Raw genomic sequence first — 14,505 nt, forward strand, 5'->3', positions numbered from 1 at the left:
TTATAAATATTTAAGAATACTGATTTTGGTTTTGTATGCAAAAAATGGCATCAAAGAATGACCAAATTTTTTTTAAGGTTGTGTTGCATAAATAGGTATGATTTTCAGATGAGCAGAAGAAAAGTTAAGAACGATGAAGTTTATTATTTAAACTTTGAACGAAAGCTAATAATCAAAAAGCATTTGGTTACCTCTTAGAAGTAAACAAACAAAAATCTGGCTTCGTGTTTTTTGATAAATCCAATAGCTACGGGAAGTAAAATACACCTGTACTTGAAAAATTTATTGACACGAATCTACAGAACTAATAACAATAAAACATTTTGAACAACATCACGAAGTTGTCATTCTGTATCAACATTATGATTGGGCTCGCATTAATGTAAGGCCATAACGTGTTCAAATACAGGGATCACAAATGAAATCGACCTTCGCCAAGTAATGGAGTCCATGGTGCTTGGAGTAATCGATGGTGCGGATACACCATGGGAAGCTGCGAACTTGATAACTATAGACCGATCGCTTAGTAGAGACTCTTGGCATGCGCGGTTTATTTAGATTATAACTAACTAGAGGCCCGCGACTTCGTCCGCGTGGAAACCCTTCCGGTGTAAATCCCGATCCCCGGGAACTCCGGGAAAAAGAGTGGCCTATGTGTAATTCCGGGTCTTCAGCCAAGTTTCATCGTAATTGGTTCAGTAGTATTGGCGTGAAAGAGTAACAAACATCCATACATACATACATACGGTCTCACAAACTTTCGCATTTATAATATTAGTAGGATAATTCTTCGTATTTCCAAAATAAAGTAGTCGTATCAAATAGACCGCTGTCAGTTGCATAAGGAATTGTCGCGGATGTTCTAAATTCTGCATTTTGTATACATTCTTCAGTTGTGAATCTTACACAAAAAGGATCTTTACTAAGTGGTTGGACTATATCGAGTACAAGTTGAGGTACTTTGATTTTGTTCCTACATAACACTTGCTACCAATATTGCTTGGAAAAATAATCGAATAGTACTTCGTGTCCTTTTTTAACCGACCTGCAAAAAGGAGGAGGTTTTCAAGGCATGATCGTGCACTTTTTATGTGTTTGTGAAAGACGATAAAAAGTTTGATTTATATTGCGGAAGTTAATTTTTCAGAAATAAATATAATTTAATTGTGACAAGTAGGTATAATGTTTATTTTAAAAATAACTTTAATTACGTAGTCTTAGTTGAACAATCGAACAATTGCAAGGCAATGTAGTTAATTAGTTTCATTATGAATTATTACTTGATAACTATTATGCTGTCAATCGTGGTGTTGATAAAGTAATAAATTATTGTTTTTATAATCTGTCTATTTAGAAGGAGGGGCTTACTCTTTATATTACGATAGGTATTTCTAAGCTAGCCAATTTCGTACCAATAGGTAATTAATATTGATAGTTAACCCAAAACTTAAAAAAAAAGCAGTCTACGTATATGGATATTTTTGCCACATATTATTAAGTCTCCTTTAAAAAATTTAACAACTACCAAAAACTTAAGAATATTACCAATTAGCATCAATAAATCTTATTATTCAAAAAGTCTATCAAAAAATCTCTTCAAATCCGATACAGCAGTTTCGTACTCAAAACACACAGACAAACTTACAGTAAAGATAAAGTCTGGCGTTATAACTACAACTAAATAGCTGTGGCTCGCGTGCACGGGCGTGCAAGTGGTCGACCATTTAAAATGTCAGACAACACTGTTGCAGTTTCTACATTTTCAATATTAACTCGTTATTAAAAAACGTATTTATTATTTTTTTGATGCTACTACACCTTTCATTCCCAGTTTTTGGGGATGACTTTTTAAAAATATGTACCGTAAAACGGGGTAACTTTAGGAATTTGGGGTCAATTTGATAAAAGAAATAAATAAATAGCTTGCAACCAAAATTAGCGACAAGTTCCGGTACTTGACAGTAAACATCACAGTGAATAAAATTGTGTCATTTTAATACTATTATTGACCTTAAACATGGTCCGTTCTTTTTATTTTTAAGAAACCTCTGTAGTCAATAGTTACCCCGTTATACTAGTATCCTTTATTTGGTCCTGAATTCAACTATCGCTTAGCTAAGTTTTGTCACAGTTCTTTTGTGAAATTATAACAATTAGCATACGACAGTATTTCGCTTTCATAAATATAACCTAAAGACGTTATTTTATTTTTGTAAACCGATAATTTGCCAATTATTTTAAATAGTTAAGAAAATACATAGATTTTATTCTATAATTGTGAGTGTTGTATAGTAAAAGTAAAAATCTGAGAGTATAATAATAGCTGTCAGTACCTTGAAATACGAGCAAAGATGTTTCTTTAAATTATATAGCGTAGGTAAGTGGCTGTCATAGCACCTATTTTTATTGAATGCTTTACACTGTAGTCTCTATATTAATTTCATACGTGTAACCATTTATAAATTTAACTTGAGCTCCGTAACACACACACATGCAAGATAATTGCACATAACATATCATCCTTAGGGCTGGACTTCATTTCGCGAGGCGTATTTACGAGTTTTACCAAGAAATATAAGTTTAAAAAGTATTTGTAACATCGTAGACAAAAATAGCTGTATCTTCTTTTATAAAACCTATAAATCTTTGACGCTAGTACACTACTTTTCATTCATGAATATTCTAGATCATCGCTAAAAATTTTACGACAAAACCATTTGTTTGGAAAAAGAGAACAGAATGATAAACTATCCCCAAAGTAATTCACTTCTTATTTAGTTAAAAAGATCAACGCGAACGAAACATCGGGTGGACGCTATATATATTCTAATATACCGATTCAACAGTTCGAATCAACGCTCGATCTAAATGTAATCGAACCCCACCAGTTAAAATATTAAAACTACCATTTGAATATATAAACTATAACATTTACGCCGTAAAACAAAGTATTAAGCCTCGCAAAATTAATACGCACATTCTTTATTGCTTATCGAGAAGGCAGTATAATTGTTCTTTGCCAATAGTTATTATTAAATTGCGAATGGGTATATCAAATAGCAAAATTGTAAGTTGAGAATTAAATTAGAGTAGCAAGAAAATAGTGTATTAAGCGAGTGTGAAGAGGACAGCACTATAATACAATCAGTGGTACCTTTTTTAACGTGTTACATTGCAAAACTAGCCTCGGTTTTATAAGAAGGTATTATCGACAGTAACTATTACTAATACCATATCTCTTCTGTTACAAAAATATAATCATTTTTTTTATCTAGAGAAGAGAGAAAAGAATCTTTGAAATCACGCAACCGGATTATTTCCTACCATATGCTATTGCCAACACCGGGAAAAGTCATAAAATCAAGAGAAAATTTCACCACGAACAAGTCACGGAGTTAGTTAAAGCAAACTAAAACAATCACATCGGGCAACAAGTGCGACCACAGGTGACAAAGTGTAAGGTCACACTTCTGGCTTACAAAAATGAACTGAATCAACACTTTTATTGATAGAAAAACTTTGGCGCAGTACAAGCTAAGCCTGCAGATAGTTTGTTTGTTTATCCCATCAGAATACACAGGGTAAATACGTTTAATGGTGTCTGCACTAGTTGTTATGTTGTTGATGGTAAATGTACTATATTTCTTGTTAGACGGCCGTTGATGCGTAACTTTTGTGTAACGATATTAATTATCCATTGTGTTTGTATGTATATGTCGTACAGTCAACTGCACAAGTGCATTCACGTTACAAAGTAACGCTAGACTTAATTGCCTCAACGTTTCGCGGTATTTTAACGGTATCCGAGCGTGAACAACAATCTTTCATACGAGAGTCGAAATATCTTTATTATAAATATAGCAATCTTTTCAACCATTTCGCGGGTTGGGTCAATAACAAAAAGTAAATATTGCTCTGTGCACAATCAGCAGATTGTGTACTCTCAACTTTATTTATCGAAACCCCCGTTCCCAAGCATGACGTTATTAAAACAACGTTTCTAGTTAATAAAAAATATGTTGTTTTCTTGTTGCAATCTTACCTTGTGGCCTGAGGTTACCTTGAAGAGAAAATATTAGATTTTAGATGAGAAAAGGGTTTTAGGATAAGAAAGAATAATACAGAATCTATATTGTTCTAGTAAACTACGTAAGCGAATCGCAAGCGTTACTTATGTCAAACATTATCAGAGCATGATAACTTTAAAAAATTTTCAGTTTCAGATGCTTTATTACTTTTAAGGCTATTACGATTGATTAAGTAAAACAGTCGCAAAGCAAACATGCTAAAATGGGAACGACATGAAAGCCTCAATTTACTTGTCTCGAGTCAAATAATATAATTGAAGGTACCTATAGACTTAAAGTAAAAAACATATTGTCATAATTATGATTCGAAACTGACAGAAAGACAACAAGTATTAAAAAGAGATATCGCTGGTTTAAGATAAGGATATTCTTTCATGTTGCGGAAGTCGGAAAAAATAATTTCCACAAGCACTTCTGTAGTCATCTGTACAACAATTTCTACAAGAAAAAAACAAGATTATAATGTTGCCAAGATTTAAATAATGATTTGAAGTATACATAATTATACCGATTGTGAGTTAATTGCGGAATTCCATGTAATATATTAAGGGGAAGCTGTTATCTATAAAGAATATTGTTTTAATGTTCTATTGTTTATACATCGCGGGACTGTTTAATAGAATTAACAACAATTATAAGACATAGTACTGGTAAACGGTAGTAATATTATAGTGTCTTTTTTTCGACTTTAACTAAATTAATCCTTTCGACTGGTTGTATAAACAACTGGTTGTGTAAACAACCAGTCGAAAGGATTAATTCCGATATGATGCCTTCCCGATTGATCCCTATGGGCACAAGCTCATAGGGATCAATCGGGAAGGCCGCAAGGTATTATTTTTGGGTACTTTGATAAGTATTCTGTTTTGTTTTTCTGTTTGAACTCATGTGTTGTTATTTGGGACTGATTCGATGAAGCGAAATGATCTTAAGGGGATTATACGCGGAAAGGTTAAGCCTCTTGCTCTCTGTATTGTTTTTTTAAATGTTAACGGGCGTAGTAGTAAATAACAATAAATTGTTTCACAATAGAAATAATAGAGAAGAGTGACAATGAAACTACCTAGTTATAGAAAGAAAAATATAAAATAATTTAAATTGGCAACACCTGCTAATATAAATGCTAATAACATTTCCATATTTAAAAATAACATAAGCATGCGAACAAAAGCAATAGCAGCTAAAATATTTTTATATTCTATGAAATACAGTGTCGAGCAATTTATTTGATTGCATCGAGGTGTGCAATACATAATTTAATGTATTAAGTTTGTTTGCAAGCGAGTGCACACGCTCTCGTACACTGCGGTGCACAAACTCACGCCACAAAGAAATACATATTTAAGTTTAGATAAATTATGGGCGCGACGATTAAGCGATCGATAGCACATTGCATATTCGGCGTGAAGTATTCTTTGTAAAAACTGTGTGTTACTATCGTCACTTGAAACTTGATAGAATCGAAAACGAAGGCATTTTTAGGTAATGTGTTTATTATAGAAAATATTGATGACGGAAACGTAACAAAATCTGCATGGCTAAGGAATTTTTAATATAGTTTTAAAAGTGTAAGTCACACTTTTAAAACTATATTAAAAATTCCTATATATATATAAAGTAATGAGCACGTGGTTTGTAACCTAACCTCTCTTTTATCGTGTGTCTTGCCTGTCTATTATTGTTTAATTTATATCTATTACCAAGTTGATTTGTCCACGTTGTCATTTGTCCTTTGTTGTAAACTTTCGTAACTTATTATAAAAAAGTAGTTAAAAAATATTCTTTTTATTCTCTATTTCTTTTCAAACCGGTTTAAACGTTTTGACAGTAAACGGAATATATATTATAATATACAGAATTTCTCATTTATAATACTTTTTAGAGTACGATAACGTAAATCTCTGTCATATTCCCAAGGTGTTAAAACGTTTCAAATATTTACTGAGTGTGATCGCGTTTACAAAACAACGCATTTTCCACTATATCTATTATCATAATTAGATGATATTAGATTAATTAAAAAATAGAAAAAAATCCACTACACGCTACAATAGTGAGAGACACTTACATAGTATGCGCTTGCATGTTCTCGTTGATAAAAACTTAACTTATTAATATGGTTCTTCACGGTGTGCGATCTCAGTTTATTTTGTACGTAACTAAACGTATTTGCAACACATTAAATATACCACATGAAAGTTTATAGTATCGCGCGTCACAAACTATGAAATGAATGACGTATGCTAATAACTTTGGTCTAATCTGTACGCATGATCAAGTGTCTGTTTGTTTTATAGGAGACTCTCGGAAATTACTGAACTGTTTAGAAAAGCCTTGCTATAATAGAAAGCTAATATATCATACTATTTATAAACGCAAGATTAATTTGGTTAGAGTTGATGTATACATTTAATGCATACAATAATTATATATTTCAAACAAAAACAGTAAATTTGCAGCTGAAAAGTTATTTAGTGTTTTCAAAGTGATAATTGTTTTCATCGTTAAAATGATTACTATCATTTTTATACACAAAACTTCAATTAATAAAGTTGGTATTCAACACAAATACCCAAATTAAAAAAACTCGGAACAATATTTTCTTCGAAAAAAGATCTCCCAGGAAACGAATCACTAAATAAAATAACGCTCACGTAATTGCTTACTAAAAGAAAAAAAAACAAGCGAATGCAGCATTGTTGCTATTTACGACGAAAAAACTATACCGCTTCTGATTAGAACGTAGATTATTAGTAGATAGAGAAAATATCTAACAGTCGGAGCGTGCTAACTAAAACAATATTTCAATGAAATGCCAACAGAAAAAAATAGCGCACACGAAATTATTAGCAATTAATGATGTTACAAAAAAATGATTTTAATGTTAAATTGTGAGTTAGCGTTAGTACGTGCAATGGATTTCATTCATTGATTTATTTTAATCTACCCGATTACAATACAGTGGCTGGTTAAACGAGTAAACTGAGCTTAACTTCAGAAATACTATTAAACTGCGTACACATTTCTATCAGCAACACTATAATTATTTTTTTTTGCTGTTTTAGAAGTGCTGTTTCCTACTATTTTCATGTATCGACTACCGACTAGCTATTGACAAATTCTGTATGACCATCTTATCAGCGCCTCTAGCGGGCGACGTAGAAACTATATGTTGCAGTAAATTGCAAATGTCAAACTCGATGTCGCGCTGCAAGTCCCGGAATTATCCAAAATCAGTAGTTTTTGCATCAAAGAATAACAAGCATCCAAACGTATTAGTAGTATTTGCAAACGTTTGCACAAAATATTAGTATAATTAGAATCAATAATAAGCACTACGTATTGTAATAAGAAATAAGTATCTAAATGAAACTGGTCGAATGTCAATTGGATAAAAACCTGTTGATTCAGTTATGAAGACCACGTTCCACTGCGCTTAGCTATAATATAATAATGTACATAGTCAGACAGAGTGTGTCCGAGTTGTCAATCGGGTTCGACTCTCGGCCAAAACCCTACTGGATTTTACTAAGTTATAAATATCAGATTATTCCCAATAGCTGCTCGGTAGTTCGGAATTTGGTAATCTGCCTGGCTGGTCCCCTGTTACATGGGCCTAACATTGTAAACGAAACGTTGTAGCTAAACGCGGGTGTATTTCTCACATCTCTGCCTTCACGTCTTGGGCTATGGCGTGATGTTGTAAATATTAATTCTTGTAAGTAGGATTGATTGAAAGTCCATTTTAGTGAAATCTTATAAGACCGAGATTAAGATTCTAATACGAAATCCCATCTTCCTGTAGTGCCATGTCAATATGAAGCGTTTGGTCGCCATGACAAATGTTTATTTTCGCTAACTGCTTTAAGGTTATTATCACACTAGACAAGATCGCGATAATAATTATAACATAGTAATATCAAATATTTTAAAAACCCTTTTGGGTCAACTTGAATACCATTCTCAAAAAAGAGCGTAACGATACCGTAGTTAGCCTATAAAAATAATTACCGTCAATTTATTTAAAATATTATTAAGAGTAGATACGATAGCAACGAGAGTAATAAACCTCAACAGTCCAATAACAAAACAGCCTATCAGCGAATAAAAGTATCAAATACACTGTTCCTAAGACAATCACTCTATTATCAAGCGACATAATTCAATGTGTAATATTTACAGTGTGGTATCATTATAATTAGTTACGGAAGTCTGTACGTTCCTGTGATCGTTGATCAGTCGCGTCAAATGTACATAATCGCATTGATTGTTGATCGACACCGGAGCGTTACGCGAACTCGGCTGGATGTCCGAGAATATACGTAATACGACCTGTTATATAGAACATTCGAGAAAAACTGTGTCGGTGGTCCCTTTGGACGGTGGCTCATCTCGATTTAGAAATAGGTTCAATAGTCAGTTTAGTTTCGATAAGGCAACTTTTTATAACGATTGACCCTACCACCAAAATAGGAGCTAGAAACCAAATAACTAAAATTCTAATTAGAAAGTAGCTCGGTATCATTGTAATAAAAACTATAATTTTGGGTGATAATTTTGTAAATCCAAATCAAGGCCTAGTTTGATGAAATTGCCGCAAAAACTACACGAGGCCAAATATTTTTATTGATGGCTAATAGGTACCTATAATAAATGTACGAGAATAATATGTATACTCTACTACTAACTATGTCTAAACAAAAATGCCTTAATCAAATGAGCGAAATAATCTGAATGTCCGGCGAAATACCGGGGTGTCGGCATCCAGAGGCATATAATCGTTAAATACCAACAACATTCCTTACTACGCGAGAAAAACATATCCCCCTTTTGTTTCGTCATACATTTTATTAGTTCCATCTGATGAAAATCTATTTACTTTGTATTTAAGCTTCCTTTCTAATTAATGAGACTAGTCAGTAGTCTTATAAGATTGGCATAAGTGTCATGTATTTGCCATAAGACTTTTGTAAAACAATAGTACTTCAAATATTTCAAAGTGCCTCAAATCTAACAGTTTACCAAAAGACGCAAAGCTTATAAATGCACATTATATTAGTTAACACCCACGCATCTTAATCTCAACCTCAAAAACGCTGCTTAACTGAACTGACACTTGTTTCCAATACCACTAAAAGGGAGAATTGAAGTTTATTTAAAACACCGCGAACATCTAGTCGATGGAAACCGCACGGAACTCAAAAAGGCAATGTCAATAACTTGTGTAGGTACCATTTAGTCGCCGAAATTCGCAGCACATTAAAAACCACCAAAACCTATTAGTGTACCGCAAAACTCCACAACTGTTTACTCATTTACTCTTCACTTTATTTTCAAGATACACTTATTCAATTGAATGTGAATGAGGGAACATTTTAATAAATTGATTTCTATTTGCATAATGTATTTGATTTTTCATTTCTCGTATTGGAAAATGCATACATCGTTAGCGTTGCAATTATAGAAACGTTATTGCTCTTCGCCGTTGAGTTTTTAAATAATTCTTTTCGATTGGTTTTCTGAATTGCTATATTGTATTTAATAGTTTAATGTGCTGCTTGAATGGAGTGTACTTGAAATGAGTATGATGATAGTTTGTTTACATTTTAGTTTTATAGTTTTTATTTCACAAACGTAAAGCATTGCGGAACAACTACTTTTTTAAGAAAAGTTATTCGGTGCCCAGTTTTTGGATAGTAATAAGAAAGATTAATTGAAATGATCAAGAGACCGCATAGAAACAAAAATTAAAACTAATAGTAAATCGATTTTTCAACTATAATTCTTCCAAAGCCTCTAAAGTAAAAATAGCTATTTCAATTGTAACAAAACACTAGAAAAATCTGCTACATCCGAATAATATGCCATGAAAAACATTCATGTCTTATTTAGACATTTAAAACGGCAGAAACACAATGTTCGCCGTTTTAATATGCTCAATAAATAATAAAGCGGCAGTCTTCATTGCAACTTGAATATAAATTGTCTAATTAATTTTAAACGGTCGGCATAAACCAAATACAGTAGCGAGTAGCAGACTGAATACATTGTAAATACTTTGTGTACGTCCCCTAAAGTTATATGTTATGTAGTCTCATGAAAACTTAGCCTACATTTTGGAAAAAATGTTTTATTGATAAAACTGAATGACGTAATTTTGAAACGTCTCTTCGATTTTGTAAAATAATGTTGGCAGTAATAAGGAGTTGTTTTAGGAGATAAGTGTGTTAAGATTTTGTATTTGAAAACTTCAGGGGTAGACTTTTGAACGGGGCCCCGTAATCACGGGGTTCTGCGTTGTCGGGGCTCCGTGGTGCCGGGGCCCCAGTTACGTCACACTAGTTTTTAGATAAAAATACAATATTTTTGTATGGTATTTGATTTAACGACTATTAAATAGAGACTTGTCATTTTAAGCCAATGTCAGAGAAGAAGGATTTCTATTTTTCAGTGATATTTTTTACATTAAATATCTATTTTTGTAGTACTGCTGGCTACCTACGGGTCTCATCAGCAATATTGCGTTTACTTTCGTGGCCAGATGCTAATTAGATTTTCTTAGAGTAATTTATTTTTACATTTTTTTTACCAAAAGTCACCCCTATGCACAATTTTTTATATTTTAAGTAAATAATATGAGCAAATTACAGAGCTTAACGACTAGAAACAAATATTTATTGTCCTGTCAGTCTGTCATTTTTTTGTCGCATCAAATAAATAATGTAGCTACTGTTGGAAGTACTAAGTTAAATGAAATGCTAGTCGTTATATAGATTAATTATGACATGCAAAAGTACGTGTAGCCATTATAATATATATTGAACATATTTATGATAGACTAGCCTTGCTCGCAGTTTTACTTGTGTTTACGCTAATGATTCTGATCATGCTTCTTTTTGTGCGATAGAAGCGGTTTTTTTAATTGTTCTGCAAACCGGTTTCTTTGTTAAAATATAGTCTATTAAATTTCACATAATGTTCCATTAAAAGCCACGTTAAAATTGTTTTAATAAGTCTAAAAATGAAAAAAGACAAATAAGAAAGATGAAAATTACTTCATTTCATTTTTACTAACTCTTTTCTAACTTAAGCTGATCAACCACTATTCATGGTTTCGTAATAATAAGTAATAATTCAGTCCCCTATTGTTCACATTCCCTCACTCCGTAACTACTGAACTGAACAAGCCGGAGTTACAAACTTGGACACAATACTTTTAAAAAAGTCAAGTCATTTGATCAAACATACTCTTGATAGTAAACTAACCGATACTGGCATCAAACCTATGTATCTTCAATCTACATACTAGAACAAACAATTAGCATAATAATACTGTTATAATACTGCAGTTTTAAGTTTCTAAATTATATGTAAAGTGTTCAGCGTGAACCGGAACATTCTAGTAAATATCGCGTGTATACTTCTGTTACCTAAATGTAAGGAAACGATGTTATATTGCGTATTTTCTATCGTGATTATTTAATTGGTACCTACCTTAAAATTTTATATTACAATTATTTATACGTTAATAATATTACGCTTGTCATGCCTTAAAGTGAAGGTAGAGGTGTCTAACAATGTTGGTGCCATGTATTGGCGACTCTATTGTTAATTACCGGACACTTTAATATACATCGAACTATTTTGAGAAATATTTGGGACAAATTAGAAAAAATACTTCACCCGAACCGTGTTGAACCCCCCACGGTTCGGGTGACTACCACAGAATCACCTCTAGGGCTCGATCGGTAGTGTAATATACCTAATTAATTTTTATAAAATATTTTTTCAATATACTGAAATGTATTTTTGTAACTCCTTATTTTTATAACACCCTATTTATACCACAGCACTGTTTTATTTACATCTCAGGAGAACATCCAATACAAAGTTGTCAATAGTTATCCGGAGTTTAATCATGTGTCTATTTTGAACTTCACATTTTCTGAAGCCTTTATTCCCTTAAGCTCTATTATACGAGACTATAAAAATAAAAATAAGTTTAACTTTTACACGTGTATTTATTTAAGGATACATCATATTTTTGCATCCTCGCGTCACGTCAGAAACATACATTTTTGTTTAAACCGCAACAAATATTTTCGCAGACACGTTGAAAAAACGATTCTCAATTAAAAAACATGATTTTTGCTCAGAAAAATTCTGACAGATCAATTAATTGAAGTTGCCAGTTCCTAGAGCTGTGGTTTCCATTATAAATGATTGATAGAAACCTACGGAGCCTGTGTATTGTGAAAATTGAACGTATCCTGAGTCCTGACACGATATGTAACAATGGAAAAATATTTTTTGAATATTTTGTTAGGTTACGCCAGGTTATATGCTCAGTAAAACTAGTTTTTATACGGTTGGCTAGTAAGTAAAAATAACTAGTTTTGACGTAGTTCAGATAATGTCTATGAACTATTGCAATTTTTGCAAAGATGGAATGTGAATGAGACATTGAACTCGGTAATTTACGTTACGTAGCAACTGCTAGAAAATCCGTACAATCTTAAATCAAGCCTTTACTACTACTAACATAAAGGTATAGTTATTCATTAAGTACCTAGGTATAATTACAAGGCCACCCCACTCCCACGCACCGGTAATACCCCGAAAACAAAAAACCACCCACCCTTTATTAAAACAACAAAGTTTAATAACAAAATCAACATGATTACAAAGAGACGTTCGTCTGCTCCCAATGAGTCACAACTAGCGAATTATGTATTATTTTAAATTGACGTAATTGAAAAATATGCAGTCAGTCGCGAGCAGAGCACGAATAAATTGATTCATGTATAATATACATTGAGTAAATAATTAACCAGACGCGACGCCAACGACGGCGATTGCCTACGAGCACTCGCATTGATTGCAATGTTTAATCATAATAACATATTACTTTTTGTTTATCAATTTATTTCGTCGATTCCTCAATGTTTTATATCTTGTGTTTTACGACTCTAATTATTGTTTTCTAGTCGTGTTTAATGTATCGCATTAATGGATACGTGACTAGAAATAAATTTATTTTCCAGTAAATTTTTACTGTACATTTATTTGCAACACGCAAAAAGTAAATAGCAAGACGTAACAAAAACTGTTATTCTATAAAGAAATGGGAAGAGAGTGTCAATCAAACATACCTCTCTTTCTCGCATTAGTGATATCTATTTTCTATTTCTGTCTAACACAATAAACAATAACATTAATAAACTAATCTATATATTACCATCTAGAGTGACCTCAAAAAAATCTTAACAGTTCATTAAAGACGCCGCTGGTTACAGCTGGCACTCGTTTTAAATACAGTGACTCATATCATTGTTACAAACTCATATATCTGTACTAGTGTATTTATAGCTTGTTTCATAAAGATTTGCCTGCGATTGGCAATGGGGAGACGGCATTTTGAACTTTAATTGCAACGAGTTATGAGACGATTGAAAAATGAAGTGATATTGGCAGAGGAAAATATTTTAAAGATAGAATACTAATTAATCATGTTTTATAATCGTAGTAATGAGAGTCATGAGAAATTGTTTTTTTTTATACAAGATGGGTACTGATTACACTTTAAAATACAATTACAGGCAATAGCAAATTGTTTGTCAATGTAGAGTAATGGAATATTATATTTTATTAGTTTTATTAGTCATAATTATATCTGAAACTAGTGATATTATGTTTGATATACTTTAAAAGTATTTTCATGGATGAATTAAACAACATACAAATTATTACGTATTATTACAATAAATTCCGTCCGCTACTTCGTCCACGTTGTATCAAAATATCCTATGTCCTGGTCTAAATTTTAAACTATCTTTGTGACAGGTTTCGTGAAAACCTACTCAGTAGATTTTCAGAAAGAAACCAAATAACAAACATCTATATTTATAATGATATTTGAATATAAATATTATAGTCTATGACGACATAGGGCCAACGTACGGCGGTCGGTCTAAAACGAATAAAATGAGCGTTATTAACTGCATACGTTAGAAACATTGTACACGGCGAATAAAAACACCCGCTCAAACGTGGGAGTAACTTAACTTTAAGTACTTTACCTGTTGATATGTACCACTTATATTGATATACTTGTATTTCTTATACTGTATTATATTACTACACGGATATATATCACAAATATGCTAATTCAATAACTCCGGAACAACAGTAGCTCGTCCGACAAACACCCGAAATGCAATCGAAACTAACTCCCAAACTTTATTAGGTTTAGATGACAATACAGATTCAAATTTCCGTATCGTCAAATAATTACTCTTGGGACTTACGTATGTAAATGTCATTACACGCCCACATTACATCTACATAATTATGTACCCGTTGAATAAAACAGACAAATATACAATCCCAGTTTAAATTCACAAAATGTATAAACATA

The 14,505-nt window shown here is 32.3% G+C and overlaps 1 protein-coding gene across 2 annotated transcripts in view; it reads right to left on the reverse strand.

The window, feature by feature from the left end:
• LOC142986225 (protein bric-a-brac 1-like) overlaps positions 1–14,505 on the reverse strand; it is a 267,874-nt gene that overhangs the window by 198,935 nt on the left and 54,434 nt on the right. The window contains exon 2 of one of the 2 annotated variants that reach the window (XM_076134580.1): positions 4,043–4,060. The exons of the other annotated variant lie outside the window; for it this stretch is intronic. Coding sequence (XP_075990695.1) covers positions 4,043–4,060 — 18 coding nt within the window. The remainder of the gene's footprint in view (positions 1–4,042; positions 4,061–14,505) is intronic. 2 annotated transcript variants of the gene reach the window in all.

Source organism: Anticarsia gemmatalis, chromosome Z (genome assembly GCF_050436995.1).
Source record: "Anticarsia gemmatalis isolate Benzon Research Colony breed Stoneville strain chromosome Z, ilAntGemm2 primary, whole genome shotgun sequence".
Taxonomy (NCBI): Eukaryota; Metazoa; Arthropoda; class Insecta; order Lepidoptera; family Erebidae; genus Anticarsia; species Anticarsia gemmatalis.